Consider the following 25,637-nt stretch of genomic DNA (forward strand, 5'->3'; position numbering starts at 1 on the left):
AAATTGAAAAAAGATCCTATTGTATGTACCATGTTTGACTTAATTACCAGGTTGTTTCTATTTCTTGGTTTTCACCAACAATGGTGCCATAAATATGGGAACATTAAGATCTCTTCAGGGCTGAAGAGATTGCTCAATGGTCAAGAGCACTGACTGCTCTGCCAGAGGTCCTGAGTTCACGTCCCAGAAACTACACAGTGGCTCACAACCATCTGTAATGGGATCCGATGCCCTCTTCTGCTGTGTCTGAAGACAGCTACAGTGTACTTATACACATAAAATAAATAAATCTTTTTTTAAAGCGGGGAGGTGGATCTAAAAGAGGAAGAAAAAGAAAAATCCAGCAAGGGCAGTGGCCGTGCACACCTTTGATCCCAGTAGTTGGGAGGCAGAGGCAGGCAGAGGCAGGAGGATCTCTGTGAGTCAGGACAGCCAGGGCTATACAAAGAAACCGTCTTGAAAAACAAAAGCCTCTTCAAGCCTCAGCTTCATCTCGATTATTACGGGACTCATTGCAGAGTGGCTGCAGCCTTTCCAACGCTTCGACAGCAGTGCCCAGGGGTCTCTCCGTCTCAGGATCCTCACCAACACTCGCTGTTTTCCGGCTTTTTGATGCTTGCCATCCTGTGGGACATTACATGCTATCTCATCGCTTCCTGTTTCTGTTGGCAAAGCAATACTGTAGTTGCTTTTTTCTTTTTTTTAAATAACCCAGGGGCCCTTGTGGGTTGGAGACTAGGTAAGGGCCATGCCTTTGTCCCTCTGTCACCTGCATGAGGAAAAGGCCTTCTCTCACAGTCACTAGCCAGATGGCTGGGAGACTAAAGAGGATTTGAATCTTGGTGTGACTGTTTTTCAAGAGGCAGGCTTCACCCACACTGCTAGTCAGAGGATGGTGTCTCAGATAGAGGCACATGCCTTCCGTGACCAAGCAGGCACAGGGACAACTCTTTCTTGGCATTATCATTTGATTTCAGATGGCCTTTAAAATATTCTTGAATAGATAATGCACACCACAGGACACTCACTAAAGGCGACCAAGGCCCCTGTCTCCGTTAAAGTCATCTGCATTCTGTGCCACCAATGAGCCTTGGCTAGTGGTTGTAGTAACAGTTTGGTTTGTTGAGAGGGGTACATGTTATGTGGACCAGGCTGTCCTCTAACTGGTAATCCTTCTGCCTCAGCTCCTTGAGGGCTGAGATCCCTAGTGAGCCCGCCATGCATGGCTTCCCAGAGTACTTGATAGTATCACACCTGGCCTTCGTCCCTCTGTTTTATCTGAGTCTCTCAGTGGCCATTAAAGGAGCCCTTTTGCTGGAAGTTTGCACATGGGTCTAGTCTAGACCCTGGCATTGAGAACAGGAAGTGATGGGATTCGGCCATAGGAGGCCTGTGTGGACGGGGAATGGGGCATCAGGGAAGGCGGAGCCCCTGCTCCTGCCCTACCAACTATTCCATGGCCCCAACCTTTTCTCTCCAGGGGGCTCAGGGGCCCTCTCACTCAGGGCCACATCTCTAGGAAGATCCTAAGTAGGAATTAAACTGATTCCATTCGTGTTAATGAAAACCCCACAGAGGACGGCTGGTGACGTCAGAGGCTTCCATTGGCCAGAATGAAGCAGGAATAAAAGGAATCTGGAAAAGATTCCCTCAAACCCCTCTAGGCCTTGGAAAGCTGACAACGCTGATTGTTTGGTGTGGGGCAAATTGAAAACAGAGGCACAGAAGCAGCTGCCAAGCCTGGCAAAGCCTACAGCCGCAGGAACCACAGTGTCCAAAGGCCATACTGGGATGACTGGAGCCCTCCCAGAAGGGCCTCCAGGGGCAGCCTCGCTCCCCAATCTGTAATATGACAGGGTCTCCAAATCCCCTTGTTTTCAGAGTCTGCCGTTCTTCTCTTGGTCCCGGCCAAAAGGCCCAAGAAGCATTAAGAGTCTATGATTCTGGGGGGCTGCCCAGGTGTGGTCAGGTCCCTAAATACCTTTGGCAGCCAGTCCTTCGCCATGGTGTGGTGCTGGGAGCATTCAGAAGTGAAGGATCAGGGGTCAGGATGCAGGGAAGGCCAGAGCCAAGCCCAGCGGTGACATAGTCCTTTGCTGAGGAGAACTCTGGGTTTAGCCTGTGGATCTCCTCTTCCAGATGGGTGGCGCTTTCCTCCAGGACTGAAATACGGATCCACTATGCTCAACCCTCTGCCAGCACCAGAACAGAGGGAGAAATGGTTGTGCCTTCTCCTTCCTGGGCAGAGCTGCTCCTGGTGCAAGAACCGCCATCCTCCTTGCTCTCGCCTCAGTCTCTGTAGCAAGCAAGTCTTCGGCCAGGCAATCAGAGGACTACTCCTCTAGGACCATGTCCCATTTTCCTAACCCTGGCCCTCTTTCCCTTCCTCTGGGATATGGAAGAAAGGCTAGAACAAGAGCGGGATAGAAGGACAGATGGTGGAGGCGGGCAGCCAGGCTGATGGTGACTACTGGGCATGCTCATTGCAGGAAACAGCAGCCACTTTCAGACCGACCTCTGTCAGAAGCATTTGCCAGGCCTGCTCCCCAGTAAGTGCCACAGCACCGTGCCCGATACCCAGAAGGAGACCAGCAGCATGTGGAGCCTGATGGTGGTCGCTCAGCTGCTGGCCGGCGTTGGGACGGTGCCCATTCAGCCATTTGGGATCTCCTATGTGGACGACTTTGCAGAGCCTACCAACTCGCCTCTGTATATCTGTGAGTCTTAAGCTTCAGCCGGGCTGCGAGGGGTGGGGATCAGGACCTGGTGCAGCACCTGCTAAAGCTCTTGGGGATGAAGTGGGGTCTGATTCACTTGGCCCACAACATGGTGGATGACAAAGACCCATTGTTAATGCCAGTTCTGCTTCCTTCCACTTGGCTGGACCTCAAGTGGCTAACCCAAGTCCCCAGGCTTTTACTTAGAGGACGGCACTAAGATTTTTTGTGTGAGCCTTGTGTTTTGAGGTTAGGTGAGCTGATGTAGATCACCATTTAGCCCTGTTTTGAGCCTTTGACATCACAGCATGATATTGGATTCTATCAAGTTCACACTAGAAAACCATGCAATTGAGGTTTTTTTAAAAAATGCAACAACAACAACAACAACAACAGCATAATGCTTTAAGTTTAAATTTGGTATTGGACCACGTTCACAACTGTCCTGGAGACCATGTGGCCTATGGGCCAGGTGTTAGACACTCTGTAGATCCTCAACAAATTATAGGCTCTTCTAGGTGATATACCAATACTCCGAGTTGTGGACAGGTTAGCATGCATGAAGAAGGTAGCAGATGGCCAACTGGTACCTAATCCCTTCCCTTAGAGAGAAAGCCACATCGAGCTTTCTCAGGGTCACAGCCTGTACCTTTGACTCCACGTGCACCCGTCAGAGCCACCAGCACCGTGCACACACAACACTGTAACTATAACACAGAATCCGCGTGATGCTGTACCCATCCTGGATTTAAACTAATGGAGAGTAAATAAATAAAAGTAGATTTGTGCTCTTGTAAAAAAAAAAAAAAAAAAAGATACCATTGAGGAAAGTTCATTCCAGGCCAGCAGATCTCTCTGGCAGGTGCTGGAGGAGCCGCAGGCTTGGTTCTGCAAGCCTTGGCATCCGGCCCTTCCTTATCTGCAGGAGCTGTAATAGGCTTGGGCTTCAGGAGGAGTTACAGGCATGGGCTTGTTGGTCCCAGGGGACAGCGAGTGGCACCTTAGGAATCTCCTTCAGTTTGGGAGACTAGGGATGCTGAACTCCCCCCAATGCCCCTCACTCGGCTTTTTATCCCTTGCTTTAATTTCCAGCCATCTTATTTGCTATCGCCGTGTTTGGGCCGGCTTTCGGGTACCTGCTGGGCTCAGTCATGCTGAGGATCTTCGTGGACTACGGCAGAGTGGACACGGGTGCGTATGCAGAGGACACTCATTCTTACCTATCACCCCTTTACTGATGCTTCTGGTTTAGCTCCTCCCTTGTGGCTGCCCATAGAGAGCAGCGATGGAGCTCTCAGCCCATGTGGGGCCCTGCCCTGAGGTGCCTGTCACTGAGTGACTGGACACTATTTTGCTACTTTCTTCCTCCTTCTGTGTCCATGTCTGATGTCAAGGAACACAGAGGGGGCTGGAGTGCAGTGGGACAGATTTTCAGGGGATCATTGCTGTTTGTAGAACAGGCAACCCACTTTGTTGATGGCGATGTCCTCCGGCTCCTAAGAATTATGGGACCTCCTTTCTTAGGGCTCCTCAAAAGTAAAGTGTAGCTGGGCGTGGCAGCGCTCGCCTTTAATCCCAGCACTCGGGAAGCAGAGGCAGGCAGATTTTTGAGTTCGAGGCCAGCTTGGTCTACAAAGTGAGTTCCAGGACAGCTAGGGCTCTCCAGAGAAACCTGTCTCAAACAAACAAAACAACCAAACAACAACAGTAAAGTGTTCTCAAGCTTAGTGGTTACGAGTGCAGGTGAGGATGGCAGGCACACAGGTTTGGAATTGACTAATGGACAAGAGATTTGGTCTCCTGATCAGTTAGAGGAAGTCAGATGTGTGTAAGTCTTCCGTTACTGGGATGCTAGAAGAGCCTGTAGAATGGTGGCGGCAAAGTGTGTAGTAGTGTATGAACCATGTCAGCCCTCTGGAGACCAGATCATTTCACCAATTATTCCTGCCAAGAGCTAGAGAGGAAGCACAGCAGTGGGAGGGTTAGCATTTGCCTTCTGTGCAGAGGCTGGGGTGCTCTGGGAAGACCAGAAAGGCCTGGAGAGGGAGAGCTGTCCCACCACTGTGGGAAGAAAGTCAGTAAAACACCCCCCTGAACCAGAGTTCCCTTTCGAGTCAGGTCAGAGAGATCGGGCATTCAGCCAACAGACACTTCTATCCCTCGGTTTCTTCTCAGCTACAGTGAACCTGAGCCCAGGTGACCCTCGGTGGATCGGAGCCTGGTGGCTGGGCCTGCTCATCTCCTCAGGCTTCTTGATCGTCACCTCTTTGCCCTTTTTCTTCTTTCCCCGAGCGATGTCCAGAGGAGCAGAGGTAAGTGTCCCAGGGCCCAGGACTCCATGGATGTAGCCACGTAAGCAATGGACACGGGCTTGGAAAAGAAACAGCTGGGAAGCTGCAGTGGCCTTGGCAAACTGGGGGAAATGAAAAGAGGTCTTAGGACTTAGGGTTCATCAGAGGCTGAGAAGAGGTACCCCTCAGCACCTTCTTATCAGGCTGTCATCTCGAAGACCGGAGGGTTGCAAAGGAACATAGTTTGGAAATCCCTGAGTTCATCTAAGCTGGGCTAAAGAGTTAAGAAGCAATTCACAGTGCTCAATGGGATGTAGAGACAGCGAGACAACTCAATCCTTAGAAAGCCGGCCATGCAAACGTGAGGCCCTGAGCTTAAGCCACACACCGCCTCTTTTTTTTAAAAAAAAAAAAAAGCCAAGCGTGGTGGTATATAATTGCAATCCCAGAGCTGGGGGGGGGGGGGGTCAGATAAATGGAAGTATTCCCTAAGGCTTGATAGCCAGACAGCCTAGGTGGGGAGTTCCAGGCTACTTAAAGACCTCTTTAAAAATCAATATGGGGGCTGGAGAGATGGCTCAGCGGTTAAGAGCACTGACTGCTCTTCCAGAGGTCCTGAGTTCAACCACAGCAACCACATGGTGGCTCACAACCATCTGTAATGGGATCTGATGCCCTCTTCTGGTGCGTCTGAAGACAGCTATAACTATATATTCTTTAAAAAAAAAAAATCAAGATGTGTGGTGCCAGAAGGATGACACCCAAGGAGGTTGGCCCATGACCTCCACGTGGACGCACACATGCATGTACACATGTGGACACACACACACACACAAAAGCTGAGCAGGTAGTGAGGCACAGTTAACTTGGACATTTAGTGGAGTTTACTAAGGTTTGAGCCTGAATGCCTGGTGAGAAGGGGGCGTCCACTCAAGGTGTAAGTGAGGGTGTGGGGCAAGGATGGGCTGAGAAGGAGCGTGTCTGGGACAGGGTTGTATCTGCTAGGGAAAGGAACCTGAAAGATGAGACTAGGAAGCAGCAGAGAGGAGGTTGAGCGGAGCCTTTATGTTACACTAAAGGGTCTCACGTTTTCTCCTGTGGTTTCTGGGCACTGCAGTGACTGTGTGGTCCCATAGTGACAATATGGCAGTTGGCTGAGATTGGGGCTCATGAAAGAATGAAGATTGGAGACCTAAGAGGCTCAAGAGAAAGAAGGAAAACACAGTTGAGGGTCAGGGCAGTGGCCATCAGAGAGATGGGACAAAGTCCTGCCTGGAGCGGTAGTGCACAGACTTGGCTGTGGATAGGCGTTGGAGCTGCTGTTTTGTGTCTATGACTTAAGACAGAAAGGGCCCCACTGTGGGAAATGGAGCTGTGAGCAGAGGTCCAAAGCTTATCCCGGGGAAGCATTTAAGAGGTTATGGGTGTATTTTGATAGGCTAAGAGTTGGACAGCTCTGAGCTTGAAGACTGTTCCACTCGTAAACTTGTTGAATGATGCTAGGCAAGTTGCTTTGTTTTTAAGCTTCCTTTCTTGTAAAGTTCTTGGGAGTAATTAAAGAATCTGTCTGGGAAGGAAGTTGTGAGGGAAGAGGCGATGGATGGAGAGTAATGGGCATGTTGCCCAGAGCAGGAGGGCTCAGTTAATGGGAGCATCAAAAAATGCTTATGGTAAAGCCCTGGCCTCTGTCTATGCAGTGGCTTGGAGAGAGCCGAGGGCTCTGACTGGAGCTGCTAGCTTCAGAGACTGGCGAGGGCACTGAGGTAATGTCCCCAGAATGATTAGAACAGAACCTAGGGTAGGGGTTTCTTCTGGACTGAGTAGAAAGCAGGGTCCCAGAGAGGACACAGAAAGGGGGAGCTGAGAACTGCAGACATCGTAGATCCCTGTGTCCTAGAAGCTAGCCATCTCCAGGATCTGCATATGGGACACAGTGTAGTCATAACGCAGACAAGGGTAGGGTCCAGGATGATGCTTTGGGCATCAGTCATGGGAAAGTCAGATGAAATAATATGCCCATAGGTATAGTGGGAGGCATTGGCACAGATTCACCCTGGCCTCCAGCCAAGGCACCAGGCTCCTGAAAAACACAGGTGGTATCTGCTTCAAGGGAGCATCCTGCAGATGCCCTCCCCCACACACGTGTGGTCCTCACGCCGCTGAGTCAAGGGGCTCAAGGATGGGCCATTAACATCACCATGTTTGCTACCTTCAGAGGTCTGTTATCGCAGAGGAGACCATGAAGATGGAGGAAGACAAGTCAAGAGGCTCCCTGATGGATTTCATTAAACGTAACTGAGCGCCCCAGCAGCCTCGGGTGGGCTGGTTCTGGGAGGCAGCAAGCCAGGTACAGGGTAAAGGGCAACAAGAGACAATAAGTAAGGCCCGTGACTGCCTCACCTCCCTTCAGTTCGGAGGGATCCTGCCAAGGACCCTGGTGACCGGTTCTTTACAGGAACCAGTAAATCCCACTTCAGGCAGAGCCAGTCACCCCCTCTCAAGTCTCCCCTTCTGCTCTCTCTCTCTCTGTCTTCCTATAGTGGTGGAAGTTGTGGGAGGAGACCTTCCCCAGGGTGAGCAGTGTTTCTATTTACCCACCACCAGCATCCTCTTAGTCAGACCACAAGCGTGGTGAGCAGGAATCCAAGGACCCTGGGCTGACTTCTGGGAGTCTGGGTGTCTCTGATTCTGCCCCGAGGAAGAGAGGAAGCTGTCCTTGTGGATGAGTCAGGGTGACGGCAAGGCTCTAGGAAGCCTGTGATGCTCTTGCCAAGGCCTGCCTCCTGACAGCTGTTTGCCCGCAGGGTTCCCCCGCATCTTCCTGAGGCTGCTGATGAACCCACTCTTCATGCTGGTGGTCCTGAGCCAGTGCACCTTCTCCTCAGTCATTGCTGGCCTCTCCACGTTCCTCAACAAGTTCCTGGAGAAGCAGTACGATGCCTCGGCAGCCTATGCCAACTTACTCATTGGTGTGTCAGAGGGCACTGCAGGGCCTGGGTGGTGCCCTAGGGAGGAACTGGGTACTGTACAGTCCATCCAGAGATAACTGAGAGCCAGACCGGATGCAGGCAGGAGACAGGAGGGCTTGCCGGAGAGAAAGAATTTTAAGAGCATTTTTCCTGGTTGGCGATCTAGAGTGATTTTGGCAGGATTCTGAGACTCCTATTCTATTTAGGAGTGGGTGAAGACTAGGGGCTGCTTTCCTTCCCATCAAGAGGGTAGGAATCTGATATCCTCCCAACTGACCTTATCAGGGGTAACAGAGGAGAGAGGGAACATGGAGCTTGAGATATACATAACACCTCTTAGGAGTTGCCTTCTCCAGGAACTTGAGTCTTGGCCCTGTGACACGTCAGCCTCCTTTACACGATGGCAGTGCAGATGCTTAGCCCCCACCCACCCAGACTAATGAACCCAGATTCTGTGGCAGGGGTGCTCGTACTTCTTGCAGTAGATGCTAAGAACCACTAATGGGGGTTCTACCAAGTGCCTAAATGAATAACTGGGCCCCATCTATAGGTGAATTTGACCAAAGATTTGACAAGATAATCAGGGCATGAGATCTGGGGTGACTTCCCTGTTTGCGCTGAAGTCCTGTGTAGCCTTTAGGGATGCTATCATTTCTCCAGCCTTCAGTGTCGGATCAGGGCATCGCCACCCAAGAACGATCTACTTCCTTATTGTTGTCATTGTCTTCTTGTTTTCAATTTGTTTCTTCGAAACAAGTCCTAGAATAGCCCAGGCTGACTCTGAACTTGCTAGGTAGCTGAGGATCACCTGGAATTCCTGATCCCCCTGTCTCCACTTCCCAAGCGCTGGGTTATAGGTGTCAGAAGTTGACTGCCTCTTTGCTTTTTGATCAGGCTAGCCAACCCTCTACTAAAGTAAATTCTCGGGATGTACCCAGCAATCACCCAACAGTTAGTGATATTCGGTAGTCACCCATCGTTTCTTTACGAAGCTGTGCTCCTTCCCTGTGGTTCAGCTCAAGGCTCCCAGGCTGTGCATCCAGCCCCTCTCCTTCTCACCTAGGTGCTGTGAACCTTCCAGCTGCGGCCTTGGGGATGCTGTTTGGAGGAATCCTCATGAAGCGTTTTGTTTTCCCTCTGCAAACCATCCCCCGAGTAGCTGCCACCATCATGACCATCTCCATAATCCTATGTGCCCCTCTCTTCTTTATGGGATGTTCCACACCCGCCGTGGCTGAGGTCTACCCTCCCAGGTAATGGACAGCCGGAATCCAGCCACTGTATGTCTCTCTTCTCTGCCTTTTACCTCCTCCGTCCTGCTCATTTGATCTGATGTCTCACATGGTGACACAGGAAGCCAGGTCTCAAATAGTGTGTTCTATTATGAGATGAGATTAGCCAGCCAGTGGGGTTGGGCTTAGGGTTTGGTTTTGTAAGAAGCCACAGAAGCTAGCCGGCTTAGTGTCTGGATGAGCCTAAGCCATAGAAGCCAGGAAATAAGCAATGGTTAATGCCAGCTCTGAACCAGCTAGAGCTAGAGTCTCACTGAGATGTCGAAGAAAGAGGAGAAGAGACTTGAAAAGGTTTAGAGATGAACAATTAAAATGGCGACACACTGTAAAAAACAAGGGCTGCAGAGGCAGGGGCAGGTCAAAGGACCAGTCTGCTTGCTTAAAGCAGCGTGAGACGTAAGCGTAGGGCAAGCTTTATCTTCAGAAAGAGTGTTACAACCCCATGAGCAAGGAACATGCCACTCCCCACCTCCTCCCCCCTCCCCCACAAACCCACCCCAGGTAACCACCTTGAAACGTTTTCTTTTTTTGAAAGGAAAACATATTTTCTTTATTTATATTTCAAATGTTATCCCCTTTCCTAGTTTCACCCCCTCCTGGAAACCCCTATCCCGTCCCCCCTCCCCTTGTTTCTGTGAGGGTGTTCATAAGGGAAATTGGTCTGAAGTTCTCTTTCTTTGTTTGGTCTTCATGTGGTTTAGGTATAAGAGTAATTGTGGCTTCACAGAATGAATTGGGTAGTGTTCTTTCTGTTTCTATTTTGTGGAATAGTTTGAAGAGTATTGGTCTTGGGTCTTCTTTGACAGTCTGATAGCATTCTCCACTAAATCTATCTGGTCCTGGGCTATTTTGGTTGGGAGACTATTAATGACTGCTATTTCTTTAGGGGTTATGGGACTGTTTAGATGGTTTATCTGATCCTGTTTTAACTTTGGCACCTAGAAAATTGTCCATTTCATCCAGATTTTCCAATTTTGTTGAATATAAGCTTTTGTAGTAGGATCTGATGATTTTTTTGATTTCCATGTCTCCTTTTTCATTTCTGATTTTATTAATTTGGATACTGTCTCTGTGCCCTGTGGTTAGTCTGGTTAAGGGTTTATCTATCTTGTTGATTTTTCTCAAAGAACCAGCTCCTGGTGTTGTTGATTCTTTGAATAGTTCTTTTTGTTTCCATTTGGTTGATTTCAGCCCTGAGTTTGATTATTTCCTGCCGTCTACTCCTCTTGGGTGTATTTGCTTCTTTTTGTTCTAGAGCTTTCAGGTGTGCTGTCCCCGCTGTCGTTGAAACTTTTTCTTGAGGACTTTGCCCAAAACATTTGCAAGATTTGGAGACTCAGAACCTTTTAACCCCAGCATAGTCTCTTTCTCGTGGAGAGCAACATCTCCAAATACACCAACAGCATCAGGCAAAAACATAGTGTGATATGACCTCCTCTGTAGCTGACAGATGACAGAGGAAAGCAGAACAAAAGAGGGGAACATTGCCTCGAGTGAGGGAGTGAGAAACTCACCACCGTTCTGCAGGCTGACTGGGGACCCAGAGAAGCTGGGGACCCAGAGAAACCTGAAAGCTTGGGGTCCTTGAGGTGGTTTTCAGTGGGAGTTTGGTCCCACCTCTGTCACCTGCCTGGCCTGAGTTCTAGATATGACACTCTTTGTTGCTATGAGGAAGTTATCCGTAAACAAAAAGGCCCTTCCATTGTGATGTCCCATAAATGCCAACATCCACTGCTACTGTTTATCAATGCACTACTCAGCCATCAGAACTTCCCCAAAGAAGATCAGTAAGAACAGCCATCGAAATCCACTTCGATGAAGTTCTGGCCCAGGATAGGAAGGCGAATGGACAGACCCAGATCAGTGAATCCATTTGTTTCAGGAGATGAACAGTCTATAAAAACCTCAGTGGCCTCCAAAGGTCTCAGCCAGCACCTAGCTGGGCCATAAGAGAAGGCAAATGTTTCTAATGACTTCACTGTAGCGTAGACCACTTCCTTCAACAGAGCTTCAGGCTGTCAGTCATTTTAACTCTGACAGTGGCATGGGTGTTTTCTGGCTAGACCTTTACAACTGAGTAATGGGTGGGTTTGGGTTCCCAGGGTCAGGAGAATGGAGAGGGCCATGATGTCCAAACCATGGCAGACTCACAGCCGGCTCCCACCGGCTCCGTTCAGATTCTGGGACAGCACTGGCCTAAGACAAACGGGGGTATGCAGGCACATCAGCCAGGCCAGGACCTCGTGCTGGGCTGGAGTGTGGTGCTGTTTCTTGGTCTTGCTTTGTTTGATTCTCTTCTCTTCCTGTCTCGCCTGGCAGCACACCAAGTTCTATACATCCGCAGCCTCCCGCCTGCCGCAGGGACTGCCTGTGCCCAGATTCCGTCTTCCACCCTGTCTGCGGAGACAATGGAGTCGAGTACCTCTCCCCCTGCCATGCTGGCTGCAGCAGCCTCAACGTGAGCTCAGCAGCTTCTAAGCAACCAGTAAGGACAACGACGAAGGGGGTCACAGGGGTCGACAGAACCACATGGAGCTTTGGGGCTCAGTGTGTCACCTCAAAAACCGTTCCTTGGCCGTCAGTATCAGCGTCTTAGCCCCCTCCACCATCTCTCATCCTTCTCTGCCCCGGGGTCATGACCAGATGCCCACAGCCCAAAGTCAGTTAAAGATTGGCTGGAGACCAACGAGTTCATTCTTGGGAACTTGGCAAAACAACAGAAACAAGTCCGAGCAGTCGCTCTCAGCGGAAACTTGTGACTGATACTAATGGCTCCCTGTGGCAGGGGGGAACTTCTGGGTTCTGGGTTCTGGGTTCAGGCCATATTACAGAGTCACATGGCCTGAGAGCAGAGGGTCCCCTGTGACTTGGACCTTAGAGGCCAGTGCTGGGAGCAGCAGTCGTTTCAAGCCCTCCTCTCCCAGGAGTGCCACAGAGTTGGCCTGAAGCCATGAAATTAAGTTCAAATCTAGGATTAGAAACAAAATCTCTCTTCACCTGGTCTTCAAGGCCATGTGTCTCCTTCTTAGACCTAGACCTATGGGGACTTGTCTGACAATATGTGAGGACAGTGACCCCAGGCCTTCTGGGATCAGGAAACAGCAAATGCCTCCTCCAGGTTTGTCTCTTAGTCAGAAATCCATGTGTGCAGCCACCATGTCAACCAAAAGCCCTGGTCTCACAGTTTACATCCAGTCCGATAAATGCACACGATAAATGCTGAGGGACTTCCTGAGGTGACTTACCCTTGAGCAAAGACCAGAAGAATCCTATGGAAACCTGGAAGCCCATTGCACTCGAGGGAAGCACAGGTGCCAGTGCACCAGAGAAGCTGAGGAAAGGCCTGGTCGGCGCTAAGCGACAAGTGTCACAGCTATCGGGACAAGGGATCAACAGGTCCAGAGCTGGGCAGGGCCAGGCAAGCCAGACTTAGGAGGGAGATTATTTCCCCTCTTAACTCCCTCTGATGAGAACAATGGAACGTCTATGTCATTACTATAGGATGCCCCCATAGGAAGAATGCACCTGTGTGTCGGCCATGTGTGTTGGCCATGGGCCAGGCTAGCCCCCACTTACCACCTCTTGCGAGGTCACAGAAAAAAGCTTCCCCTGTCTGTCACTATGGGCAAAGGCCCTTGGCTCTCAGGTAGAGAAGGGTGAGGAGCTAAGACAAGATGGCCCCTTAGTTTGCCTCTTAACTGGAAGAGTGGTGGCTTCTGTGGTTTTCTTATCTTTATTTACTCTCCGCTGACTCATCTACTTCCAGAAATAATCTTGACAAGCTTCCAATAACAGCACAAGTACATCAAGACAAAATCCATTACCATGATAGCAAGGGAAAAAATAATAAATTATAAGGGGGATAAAGTCTTAGTATTTTAAGATCCAGATTGCGGGAGGTTACGGCAATATCGTGTGTTAGGAACTTCTGAGCTTGAGGGCCACAGTCCCACTGACTGACAGAGGGAGGCCTCCTCTAGCTCATTAGTTGGCTCAGCCCCATAACAGCTCTGACACCAACGTCATCATAGGCTGGGCCATCAGCCACTGCAAGGAGGGAAGGCAAAGATGACCAGATGAACGGTGGCCGCCAAATGAGTCGAACAGCAGTGTTGAGCCACATAGAATTATGATGAGGCAGGGTCCTCCTCTGGGGGCTCTTCTTAGGTCAAAGTACACCTCTTCAGTGGGGAGTGCTACAGAGCATTCAAGAGACTCTGTTATTGTTTCCTCTACTCCCGGAACATACCTTCTCCCATAACAACTTGCGCAACCACTAGAGCGGGCTGGACCGGGAGGAGAGCTCCCAGGTTCCAGGCGCTGAGCTGATGAGGGTGCTTTGCCTGGTGATGGGATCTTGGGCATTCAGATGTTGGAAGACTGCAGGAGTTCATCCCATGCTGGACTCTTGGTGAAGACCATTTCTTTCTTTTTTTTATTTTAAAGATTTGTTTATTTATTTTATGCATGTGAGTGCACTGTCACTCTCTTCAGACACACCAGAAGAGGGCATCAGGTCTCATTACAGATGGTTGTGAGCCACCATATGGTTGCTGGGAATTGAACTCAGAACCTCTGGAAGAGCAGTCAGTGCTCTTAACCGCCGAGCCATCTCTCCAGACCGTGAAGACCATTTCTAATGTCCCCAAAGTGAAAGAGCCAGGACCCCATGGGGCACTCTAAAACCCTCATCTGACCTCTTCAGTCTTTGAATCCTAGCTTTTCCTCCATCCCTGGAGGGCTGAAGGGAGGGCAGAGGGATTCGTTCATATTAGAGGGAGGCAGTGTGGATATGTGAAACATACAGAGGTTAAATCATGACGTGGCCCCTCCTGTTCTTCAAGATCTATTTGAACTGTAGCTGTGTGACTGGAGGATCCGCATCGGCCAAGACAGGCTCCTGCCCTACATCCTGTGCACAGCTGCTGCTCCCGTCCATCTTCCTCATCTCCTTTGTGGCACTCATTGCCTGCGTCTCCCACAACCCCCTCTACATGATGGTCCTACGGTGAGTGAAATCTCTGAGCCTCTGGCTGCTGCTTCCACACCCTCTCTTTGACAGTACATCCTGTCTCCTACTCAGAGTCTCTCCTCCCTTAACTGGGGAGTCTTAACAGCAACCTACAAGTGTCTAATGGTGAGAAGACAATAGGTACACTGATGGCAGGAGTTCCCTGTCCCAGGAGGAGCTCCTGGTAGGGAAGCCTGGCCCAGGCTCCTAGTATCCATGAAACATAGGCCCTGTTGGCACCCCCATCTTTATTTGTGGGAAGTTAAATCATAGCCCGGGATGGTGGAACTGTCGAAAGGTTGAGCCGCAGGTTCAAGACAGGCTGTGGGTAAAGATTCACTTGTTCTTCAATATTAAAAGAGGAGAAATCAGCAAGTCAGAAACTGAGGAAAGTTCCAGAAGCAAAGCGAACACTGTGAGAAAGGGCTGAAAACGTGAAATTTGCAGGAGACTGGGGACTCAGTGCTCAGAGTGGAGGGACAAGGGACCAGGAACCAGGGTGGGGTCAAGAGAAGTGTCTGGTTTTTAATAGAGAGCGTTCCCTCTTCTCATTCTACCAAGAAGGAAAATGTAAGAAAAGAAAAAGAAAAAAGAAAAGAAATCTCACCCAAGTTCATCTAACCACCTCCTGCCTGCCTCTCTGACCTCCCATCCAGCCCCATCAGCTTACTTGGAAAGCAGAGAAGGAGAAACACAAAGGTTGAAAACTCCCTATCAGATTAAAAGTCTCTACTTGAGTGTCTTGGGTGTTGCCTGACCTCATGACTCCCAGTTTCCTTGACTATGAAAGGAAGATAGTGATACCCACCTCCAAGTGTGAGTGTGAGCAATTACAAGGTCAATCGCTTCGTAAACAGAAGCTCCTCTGCTGGGCGTGGTGGTGTCATCTATAAATCTAGTGCTTGGAAGTAGGAGAACCAAGAGTTCAAGGTCTTCTTTGCCTAGATAGTAAGTTACAAGCCAGCCTAAGCAATATGAGACCCTACCTTACAAGGTTCTCAATGTTTGAGTAACAATCCCTTTGGGGGTTGACTGACTCTTTCACAGGGGTTGCCTACTACGACCATCAGAAAACACAGAATTTACATTACAATTCATAACATTAGCAAAATTAAAATTAGGAAGTAACAACGAAATAATTTAGTGGTTGGGAGGCTCACCACAGCATAAGGAACTGTATTAAAGGGTCGCAACCTTAGGAAGGTTGAAGACCACTGCCCTACCTCAGAAAAGACATGGGGGCTGGTGTTCTCCATATTGATTAGGACCTATCTCTCCAGAAGGCTAAGCAATGAGGAAGGACCAGCTGCCATGTCAATAATGTAGCTTAGTAACAGAGCACTTGGTTAGCACATGTATTTTACTCTATCCAAGTCTAGTCTCTTTCCATTCATCCCAGAACCTCAAACTACTAAATAGTACCATGAACATTCAGGATTACGTCCTCCCAACTTAGTCAAATCCCTCAGGATACATCTTCATGGATACACCAAGAGATTTGTTTCCCAGGTCATTCCAGATCCATACGTTAGCAATGAAGATTGGCCATCGAAGTCATCCATTATGGATCGGGCCATTGGAGACAAGCTGATACAGAGGGAAAGAACATCCATTCAACTGGAATTCCAGGCACTGTCCACTGGGAGATCCCACATGGTCCCTCTTTCTCCTACTTGAACTCCAAAGAGCCTCCCTTCACTGGGTCATCCCCCTGGGGATGTCTCTCAGATGCCGACTAACTTTGGCAATGGTTGTAAGATAATATGGAATGATCTGGAGGCCACTTTTGAGTTCTTTTCCACTCTGTCCTCGGCTCCAAATTCTTTTCCAAATGATAATCACCCAGCCAGGAGTATGTGGTGTGAAAACGTGGAGAAGCCAGAGTCTGGTCACACAGCAGGCGCTTCTACCACTGCTCTGAGCTCCTCAACCCTGTGTGTCAGATGCCAACCCCCTTTTCACTCTCCAGTTGAGGTGGCAGCTCTCTAGGGAGAGCTGAACCTCTTTACCTGGCTTTGCCATCCCCCTCTTGAAGGAGAAAAGGTAGAAAGCAGGACCACGCACAGAATCCACAGGACCCAATGCAAATGAAACTGTAAAGACTTTGGCTTGTGAATCATTTAAGAACTCCAAGACATACGTAAACCAAAGCTGGGCCTTTCTGACGGCAGCATCCTATGCAGCTATTCAAGTCACACCTTACAAAGCTGGCCCAGGGCAAGGAAATGTTTCAGATCTGCACAGAAGCTGATAGCCCAGGGCCCTCTTTTCCTGGTACAAGATATTCTGTGGGTGTTGTTCAGACCTGCTGTCTAAGCATCCAGCCAGAAATTCCTTTCTACTTGGTCTCTCTTGCCTGCTTTCTTTCCAAGAAGTCTCTGGACAGTCCTGAAAACAATACAGACTATTGGTTCTCAAACCCAAGTTTACATCCAACTCTCCTGGAATATCCACGTTTTTGATAGATGCCAGGCGGAGAATCTGTATTTTGAACGTAGCCTGGGCGGTGCCTCTGATCCAGCAACAGTGCTTTGAGAACGATGGGTATAACAGGCATTCAGCAGATAATGCGCATCATCCATGTGTCTGGTCAGACTCCATGAGGACCAGTGCTGACCTGCTCTGAGTCTTTCTACCCCCTACACCTCATACCCTCCAGGTGATGCTGCAGTCTAGAGTCCTACTGGTGCTAACTTCCTGTTTTCCTTTTCAGTGTGGTGAACCAGGATGAAAAGTCGTTTGCCATTGGAGTACAGTTCTTGTTGATGCGTTTGCTGGGTAGGTGATTTAGGCCCTGGACCGTGGGCATCTAAAAGCCATGTGGGGCGGGGCAGGGTTTGGAGAAGTCCCAGTTCATCTTGGCTGCATATTCCTAACAGCAAGAAGAACCAAACCCTGACAGATGACAGTTTGCCTGATTGCTTGAGATCGGGGAAGATTCTGTCTACAGTATTCAAGCCAAATTTAAATTATGTAAGAAAAAGAAAAGGTCATAGCTGAGAGTGCTGAATACAGAGTTAAAGGCAGGTATTTTTAAATCTGTCTCCAAGAATCCGCCCTAGGAAACAAGACCTTGCATTCCTGCCCTAGACAGAGCAGTTTCTGAGCTGAGCCCTGGCTTCCCTCCCATTTTCCAAACCTCAGTCCTCTGCCACGGTTCAGCAAATGTCTCTTCTGTCAGGGGATCCTGCCTCCAAACCCTGTCTGTCCTCAAGTAGCCTGGAGCCCCCAGCTCAACACTCAAAATACTCAAGCTGTGCATACACATAATCAGCAGAGACCTACAGGGAGAGAGAACTCCCACGGGAGCAGGAGGCATCTGGCTTCCCTGAGTGCAGGGACTGCAGGGAGAGGAGACACACAGTAGGTTCCTTCCCAGCTGGCCAACTCTCATCTGCCCGTTGACATCCATGGCACAGTCATGCATTAGACTGAACCCCAGGCACTGATGTGGAGGTCTTGCTACAATGGATGAACAAAAGTATAAAGATTGAATTTAACAGAGGATCTTTGTACTAAGAATTTCAGGGGTGGGGATTTTGAGGTTCCGGGCAGAAGGACTTGAGTTACTATCAATGTGAGCCTTCCTACTTTAACCACTGACACCCTCTGCATTATTATACAGGGGTGCAGGTCACATCTTGCCCTGCCATGGCTTCCATTAGCCTTCCAGCGTGCGTCATCATCCCAGCTGAAGTCAGATGGGCAGGTGCCTATGCAGGGTCTGAGCCAGCATTTTCAATGGAGTTTCTTAGCCGCAAGCCATTTATCCTATCATGAAGCGTCTCAGTTCCAAAGGACCCTTAACCCTCTAAATGACAACCGTCACATTCCTGGAACCACACAGGGGACACAGGGTATCTTGTCCAGGTTGAGGCTGGTTCATTAGCACAGCTGCTTGTATTTATTTATTTATGACTTACCATCTATAGCTGGTTTATCACTTACTCCAATGCCCTGGCGGGGAAAGAGCCCTGGCATTCCTCCCAGAGGACCTTCTGCCCTGCTTCTATTGGTGACTTAGAGAATGGCCCCTCTGCCCCGCTGCTCCAAGCCCTTGCTGCTTCCTCTTTCCCACCTGAGCTCAGCTAACTCTGTGGACCACAGTTGGAAAACACAGGCCTAGAGGAAATCCACTGGTCACTTAAGAACACAGCTTCACTCTGGGTTAGATGAAAAGACTGCCTATTTATAAACCCCAGCAGGCTCACAGTCACCCACTGAGATGTGGTTGAAAACTCTCCTTGACTTCTTTTCTATTTAGGGATGGGTCACTAGGGCCAGTTTCCAGCCACTGTTCACCTGGAAACTGGAGTGTGAGCAGGGGCTGAGGGGCTGCTCTTGGGAATTTCTCTATGTAGGTAGGGAACAGGACTGGGTTGCCTCTTTCTTCCAGAAACAGGAACTCACAGGGTGCTAGAGTGTCTGGTGTTTTCAGCACCGCGTTTCTGAGAATGGGATGGCCCATCTGCAACGTAAATCCTGGACAAGTCCACCCTGATCCACTGACTGCTGGACAAGTCCACTCTGACCCACTGGCGGCTAGACAAGTCCACCCTGACCCGTTGGCTGCTCACAACGTGGCTAGCACCACTGAGTTTGGTGGGGTTGGGTAGTGGGCATCTAAAATATTCATCACCCAGTAAGGTGTTGTGCCTGCTGGACTTCATCTTAACATTCAGATGCTAGGATGATTTGGCAACCTGTGTTTCTGAGCAAGACGGGGAACTAAAGGTCTCCAAAGGGTGTTGTCCGATCTAGTGGGCTAGTTTGGAGTGGGAGAAGAACGTGGGATTTGAACTTCAGTGAACCCTTGGGTCCTCTTGTTCGCTTGCACTTTATTCCAGTGACTCCACCCACCCACAGAGGCTGGGGGAGTCCTTGGAGGCGTTAGCACTCTCGAGATGGAACTTCTACCTGGGGCCAGCCTTGAGCTTGAGAACAGTGCTGTGTGTCTGAGCTGACTCCAGGTTGAGCCCGTGATTCATTCTGCCCTGAAAGAATGGATTCCCTTTTATCTCCTAAGCCTTCTGGTGAAAGGGGAACTCTTGCTGAGCTTTGCTGCAGCTTTCTGCTTTCCCGAGTCACTGTGATTCCGAGGGCAATGTGTGAACCGTGCCATTGGTGTGGGGGGCTCGGACATCTCTGACTGCAGATCCAAGCCACCCAGACACCCTGAATTCTCTTTCCCTTTGTTGCCAGCCTGGCTGCCATCTCCATCCCTTTATGGCCTGCTCATCGACTCCTCCTGTATCCGGTGGAACTACCTATGCTCAGGGAGACGAGGGGCCTGTGCGTATTATGACAACGATGCTCTTCGAAACAGGTGAGAGCTCCCACATACACAGGTGTCTAGGAGATTAGGTCTGTTGTCCCAGCACGGGGGGGGGGGGGAAAGCCCTTTTTTTAAACCTCATGGATGTGGTGGAGGCTGTCAGCTTTCTAAGGGGCAAAATAGGAGGGAATGTCTCTATAGATTCTGCCATGGACAGAGAGCAGAGGCTACCATAGCAGGCATTTGGGGACCTATAAGGAGCCATTCAGGTGAGGAGACACAGGGTCTGCTTTGAGGTGTCCCCCAAAGTACTGTCCCTCACAAGCCTACTCATAGCAGCAGACAATGGTCACCAAAGTTAAAGGTGTACCTGGAGCCTGAGAGAGATTTCGAATATGGAAAAGATACCAGTCACTCTCCACTGCTCAGAGAATGGGGAACACAGCACGGCGCCCAGGAGAGGTCCAAAGAAGCAGGAGTCCAACCTATGCCTGTGAGCCAAATGCAGCCATCTCTTCTGTTGCTGCCGTTCCATCATCTAGAAATGGTGGAGAAGGTGGGCCTGCAGGGGCTAGAAATACTGAGGACGGATAGAAAAGGCCAGGTTAGAGAAGGCCAGCAGAGAGGCAGCTGAAAGATACAGACCCTCTGGAGACAGCTGGGACAGTAGTGTCACCTCTGGCCATCAGTGATGTCACAGGAGAGCAGAGGATCACTAGCGTCATGTGTCTCTCCACAGTGACCACCTGAGAAGTGACAGCTCGTCACCTGAGTAACGATCTTCACAGCTTCTAGTGAACTGTGAAAACAAAGATCATCTTCCCGCTGCCCCTGGGCCTCACCATACCTGTCTCTTCCTGCCTCATAGGTACCTGGGCCTACAGGTAATCTACAAGGTCTTGGGCACACTGCTGCTCTTCTTCATCAGCTGGAGGGTGAAGAAGAACAGGGAATACAGTCTGCAGGAGAATGCCTCGGGCCTCATCTGACCTTCAGCTGGGACTACTGCCCTGCCCCAGAGACTGGATATCCTACCCCTCCACACCTACCTATATTAACTAATGTTAGCATGCCTTCCTCCTCCTTCCCTCTCTCTCTCCCTCTCTCTTGCGCACACACACACACACACACATACACACATACACACACATGCGCCAGTGCGCGCACAAAAGAGAGAGAGAGAGAGAGTTAGTTCACTCACCCCTTGTCTCACCGGCCTCTTCCTCCTAAAGTCTCCCGCATGGTTCTTAGGGCCTGAAGGGTCCTGAGCTGAATGAGCGCTGGACTGAAGGGTCTAGTTTCTCAGAGTCCTTGGAAGGGATCCTCTCCTCAGCCCTGGGTCTTCCACTGTCCGTACTAAGGCAGCCTCTGTTCTCACCAGTCTCTCAGGAACACTTCAGTGGTGGGAGAAATGGGAGCCTTGACTTCCGTGCCAGGCAGCCCAGCTCCTCTGTCTCTGCCCACACCCAACAGAGAGGCAGGGGAGCAGCAGGTGGTTGTTTCTTAGCAGCTACCACTGGGCTAAGGGAGCTTGGCTGTGGCCGCTTTGCATCTGGCTTCAGTCTAGCATGGAACCCAGGAGGGACCTATCTCCCTTTCCTTTCCCACTTTCTGCCCTCAAGGCTGATTTGGAAACCACCACTTTGGGAAGTATAACCCTCTCTGTATACTACTCCCTGGTGTCAGAGCAGGAACGAAGGAACCAGCAAGGCTAGGTCATCCAAGCACTGTTCCTAGGAACCTGAGGCCTACCCTCAGGTCAGCATGTGCTTCCTTCTGCCTTTCAAACCAACAAAGCCCATGTAAGGAGCCCATGTAAGGAGGACCCAGTCTCCCACCCTCACAGTAGAGACAAGGTCTTTCCCCCTTCAGAGACGCAAATAGCCATCTTTACCATGCCCCGGAAACAAAAGAGTGACCTCACATGGGCTTTGCTGTCTGGACTTCAGCTCATGTGCAGAGGAGTAAAGGCGGTGAATGGGGGGTGTGATCCTGAGATGCAGTCAGACCAAGGAATGGAGCAGAGTGGATGCCACCTGTCACTGTGCCAGATGGCAAGTTGCAGCCCACAAAGAGAGTAGCCGGGTTGACTCGCTTGCAAACACATTGTCTTCGTTGGCATTTTCTCAGCTTTTCCTCACTACCTCTCTGGATGTGGAGGTGGGCTCCTTCTGTGGGCCTGGGCTGGGGGCCACCACTGCCATGCAGTGGAGAGGCAAAGGCAGAGGCCCAGGAATGAGGCCTTTTCTCAACGATTCTGTTTATCAGAGAACTGGCTTGGTGTTTGTCAGGGATGCTGTATGGTTCTCTGAGAGCTCCCCTGGAAAACCTTACCTCCATTCGCATTGGGATTGCTCCCAGAGAGCGCTCGGTGGGCAGCAAGAACATGCTCACACACTTGCCAAGCATATCCAGAACCAAAAAGGCTGGCGGAAAAGATCCTGGTCTGACTGCCCATGCACACCCTGAGGCTCCAGCAGGTTGACTGTGTGCCTGAGCTGGAGATCTGGCTCACCGTGTCCCCGAAGCAGCTAGGCAATTGACATTGCCCTATGTGACATTTAAGTGCCTTTCAGAAATGCCTTATATGGTGAGAAGCCAAATGGTTTATGTCGGCGTGGCAAAGGTCCTGTGAGACTGAAGCCTTCAGGGAGCCTTTGTTACTGGCAGTGTTCTTTCTGAAGCCACCGGGCTCATTTCCACAGATCTTATTAAGGAGGAGGCTCCACACAACCTCACGGGCCAGTTTCAGCATGTGGAACGGTTCTGCTTGGAACCTGATTCTCTGCAACTAACCCTGGGCTTACTCACTGCAGTTTAACCAGATTCTGAAGGCATAGCCTTCCACCAATCTCGCAAACAATGAACGTCAACCTTCCGTTCCCGGAAGATCAGCTGTCCCCACAAGTCTTTATTCTATTATATTGCTATTAATATATTATAATTCTGTTCTGGGTGTAAGTTGGTTGTAAATTTGTGCTGTCCTGGGTCTATCAGAGAACAGACAGAATTTGTGCCTTCTAGACAAAGAAGTAGCCATGCTTTAAACTTTAGAGGCCTGTAGCCAAGGGTGTTAGAGACCATGTTACTCTCAAGCCACCTGCCTGGTGCTGAGCAGGTCCCAGGCATTGCTGGTTGCTGTGTGGGGCCTTGTGCTTTCTGTGCAGACCAATGTCAAAGACTCATGCTCTTGGGAGGCCCAGTCACCGTCCTTGAGTTCATATCCAGAAGTGGGCTCAGTCACAAACACTATAGCCATGAATATCACAGTCATAATTGATCATTTACTACTATTCAGCAAATCTTGCCTCTCAAATGCCAGAGGGGCTTTAAAGATCTCACTTTTTTTTTTCCAATTAAAGAGCAAATTGTCACAGACTTCCATGAGTGTATCATGCTCAAGATTGCTGTTAAAATACAGGAACACCTGGGCTGGAGAGATGGCTCAGTGGTTAAGAGCACTGGCTGCTCTTCCAGAAGTCTTGAGTTCAATTCCCAGCAACCACATGGTGGCTCACAGCCATCTGTAATGGGATCTGATGCCCTCTTCTGGTGTGCAGGTGTACATGCAGATAGAGTACTCATACATCTTTTTAAAATGCAGGAACACAGCCGAGCAGTGGTGGTGCACATCTTTAATCCCAGCCCTTGGGAGGCAGAGGCAGGTGGATTTCTGAGTTCGAGGCCAGCCTGGTCTACAGAGTGAGTTCCAGGACAGCCAGGGCTACACAGAGAGCCAGGCTACACAGAGAGCCCTGTCTTGAAAAACAAAAGAAACAAAAAATGCAGGAACACCCTTCCCAAAGCCTGAGGCCCCTTTCTGTGACTGTAAAAGGAGTCCTGAAATTCCACCTTCCAGGAAGATGAAGGTAACCCCTGAGCCCTGTGTGATGTGGGTCACCCATGCATAGAGCCAAATCCAGGCAAATTGACCGTAAGGATTAACCACCAAAGGTGCCTTTATATGTAAGAAGGTCATAGTAGGTCTTTGATCTCTTCTCCTTGCTTCTCTGTGGAGCTTAGGAACCCTGTAGAGTCTGGCTCGGGGACAGAGTTCCATTCCTGGGCACAGCCAGAGCTATCATTCTCTGCTGCCCCACCCAACCTAGGAAATGCACCATCCAGCCTCACAAAGAAGAAACCAAAGAAACAGGAAATAAAGGGTTTGCCATCCTTTGGAAGGGAGCGATATCTACCAAGTGTCCTTGAGTCCAAAGCCTCTGGCAGGACCCTCGTCCCAGCCTATGATGGGAGCCACACTAGTATGTCTGAAAATGTAGAATCCTAGGCATGTGGAGCATGCCTTTAATCCCCGTACTTGGGAGGCAGAGGCAACTGGGTGTGTGAGAGTTCGAGACCAGCCTGATCTACATGATGAGTTCCAGGACAGCCAGGGCTACATATTGAGACCTTGTCTTAAAAAAAGAGAAAGAAAGAAAGAGAGAGAGAGAGAGAGAGAGAGAGAAAGAAGGGAGGGAGGGAGGGAAGGAGGAAGGAAAGAAAGAAAGAAAGAGAGAGAAAGAGAGAGAGAGAAAGAAAGAAAAAAAAGGAAGGAAGAAAATGAAAATGAAAAAAGAAAAAGAAAAAAAGAAAGAGAAAAAGAAAGGAGAACTCCAAAATCAAGGAAGCAGCCAGCAGAGAGCTTTCACAGAAAGCCCAGGTCTTTCTGGCTGCCCCAAGCCCCTCTCTTCTTATAAGTCATTCTGAAGTTAGGGCAAGCCTTGGGTAATGAGAAGCCCGCCTCTTTTCCCATTGAAGTTCATTGGCTGGTGAGAAGAAAGAGGAGGGATCTCTTTAGGGTTGTGTAGGTTGGGTGATAGAGGTTGGGAGACCAGGTGATGTCTCAATTATTTACATTCTAGTCAAGCATCCCAAGAACATTGTAACTATTCATCAAACAAAATCCAGTGAGCCCTCTGGGTACCACAAGGTAAAGACCAGACGTGGAGAAAAGGGACAGAGAGGAGAAAACTTGGAGAAGCAGAGCCATGAGATTGAAGCACAGACCTTTGGGGAAATGTCCCATCTGGTAACTGCTTATCATGTTCTCGCTTAAGAAACAAAGCCATGTTGTATTTGCCTTCAACACTTTCAAAGATGGAGAGATGCAGCTAAGCTGGGTCCTGAATTACTGTCAACTTGATAGTAAAATATTGTATTACAGCTTCCCAGAGAGATTGGCAGTGGTATGTGTATGTGTGTGTGTGTGTGTGGGGGGGTAATCCTTGCAAATCCAGAAGAAAAAAAATTCCTATCTTTCCCAGCCACAGGGACTAAACATTGGAGGTAAAAATGTCCATTCCCTGCCAAGAAGGCCAGATTTGCTAACCTTTCATCGGTGATTAAATATGTAAACAGGTCCTGGGCAAGCCCTTGGCAAATCATTAATGAGAGAAAGCCTTCCTCTCGTGACAGGCCCGGCCCATTTATCAACCTCCACACCCATTCCCAGCCCTGTTTGGTGGCCACAGGACACAGGGCTCTCTACCTTGACAAAGTCTCTGCTCCTTAGGCACCTGCTACACTTTGATAACAATAATAAAATGTACATAGTTCGCTACAGTTTGCCAAGCCATGCATTTATTTACTGAACTCCTCAAACCACCCAGAAATAGGCTTGGCTAGGCTTCAGTCACATGACACAACACACCTTTATCTCTTGTTTGCACAAAGCCCGTGGCTTGTTTGGGTGACTCTCCAGGGCAGTGGCTTCCAAGGGTGGCTCAGAATGCCAGCTATTTGGACTTGAGGTACCTCTGTTTCATCAATCCACAATTAATGAGGCAGGAAAGGAAGCTAAGAAGGTCTCGCCATGGGAAGCAAGTGTTTTGGCCAGAAGGCGCATAGTCTTTCTGCTCCCAGGCGCTTGGCCAGAACTAGTCTCACGGCATTATCTAACTGCTGTACAGATGGAGAAATATAATCCTCTGTGCTCAGAGAGGAGAGGAGCAGACTTAGGCAAGTGCTAGAATCTTCCACCATGGGGAGTGATTCTAGGTGAACCAATATGCTCTCTGAGACCCTTCAGTCTTGTCAGGCTGTTGGAAGAGGGATGAATACAGTCAGAGGGAGGAAGCATCCA

General features: G+C 49.6%; 1 protein-coding gene across 3 annotated transcripts in view; it reads left to right on the forward strand.

Moving 5' to 3' along the window:
* Slco2a1 (solute carrier organic anion transporter family, member 2a1) overlaps nucleotides 1-25,637 on the forward strand; it is an 88,942-nt gene that overhangs the window by 58,275 nt on the left and 5,030 nt on the right. Inside the window, exons 4-14 of one of the 3 annotated variants that reach the window (XM_006511731.4) lie at nucleotides 2,490-2,717; nucleotides 3,810-3,908; nucleotides 4,893-5,029; nucleotides 7,224-7,299; nucleotides 7,813-7,977; nucleotides 9,041-9,230; nucleotides 11,589-11,754; nucleotides 14,114-14,277; nucleotides 16,994-17,058; nucleotides 19,483-19,606; nucleotides 20,295-25,117. In XM_006511731.4, coding sequence (XP_006511794.1) covers nucleotides 2,490-2,717; nucleotides 3,810-3,908; nucleotides 4,893-5,029; nucleotides 7,224-7,299; nucleotides 7,813-7,977; nucleotides 9,041-9,230; nucleotides 11,589-11,754; nucleotides 14,114-14,277; nucleotides 16,994-17,058; nucleotides 19,483-19,606; nucleotides 20,295-20,331 — 1,451 coding nt within the window. In that variant the 3' untranslated portion in view covers nucleotides 20,332-25,117. Of the gene's footprint in view, nucleotides 1-2,489; nucleotides 2,718-3,809; nucleotides 3,909-4,892; nucleotides 5,030-7,223; nucleotides 7,300-7,812; nucleotides 7,978-9,040; nucleotides 9,231-11,588; nucleotides 11,755-14,113; nucleotides 14,278-16,993; nucleotides 17,059-19,482; nucleotides 19,607-20,294; nucleotides 25,118-25,637 lie in introns of those variants that run through there. The other 2 variants (NM_033314.4, NR_157194.1) reach the window with 2 other exon arrangements.

This window comes from Mus musculus, chromosome 9 (assembly GCF_000001635.26).
Source record: "Mus musculus strain C57BL/6J chromosome 9, GRCm38.p6 C57BL/6J".
In the NCBI taxonomy this organism is placed as follows: Eukaryota; Metazoa; Chordata; class Mammalia; order Rodentia; family Muridae; genus Mus; species Mus musculus.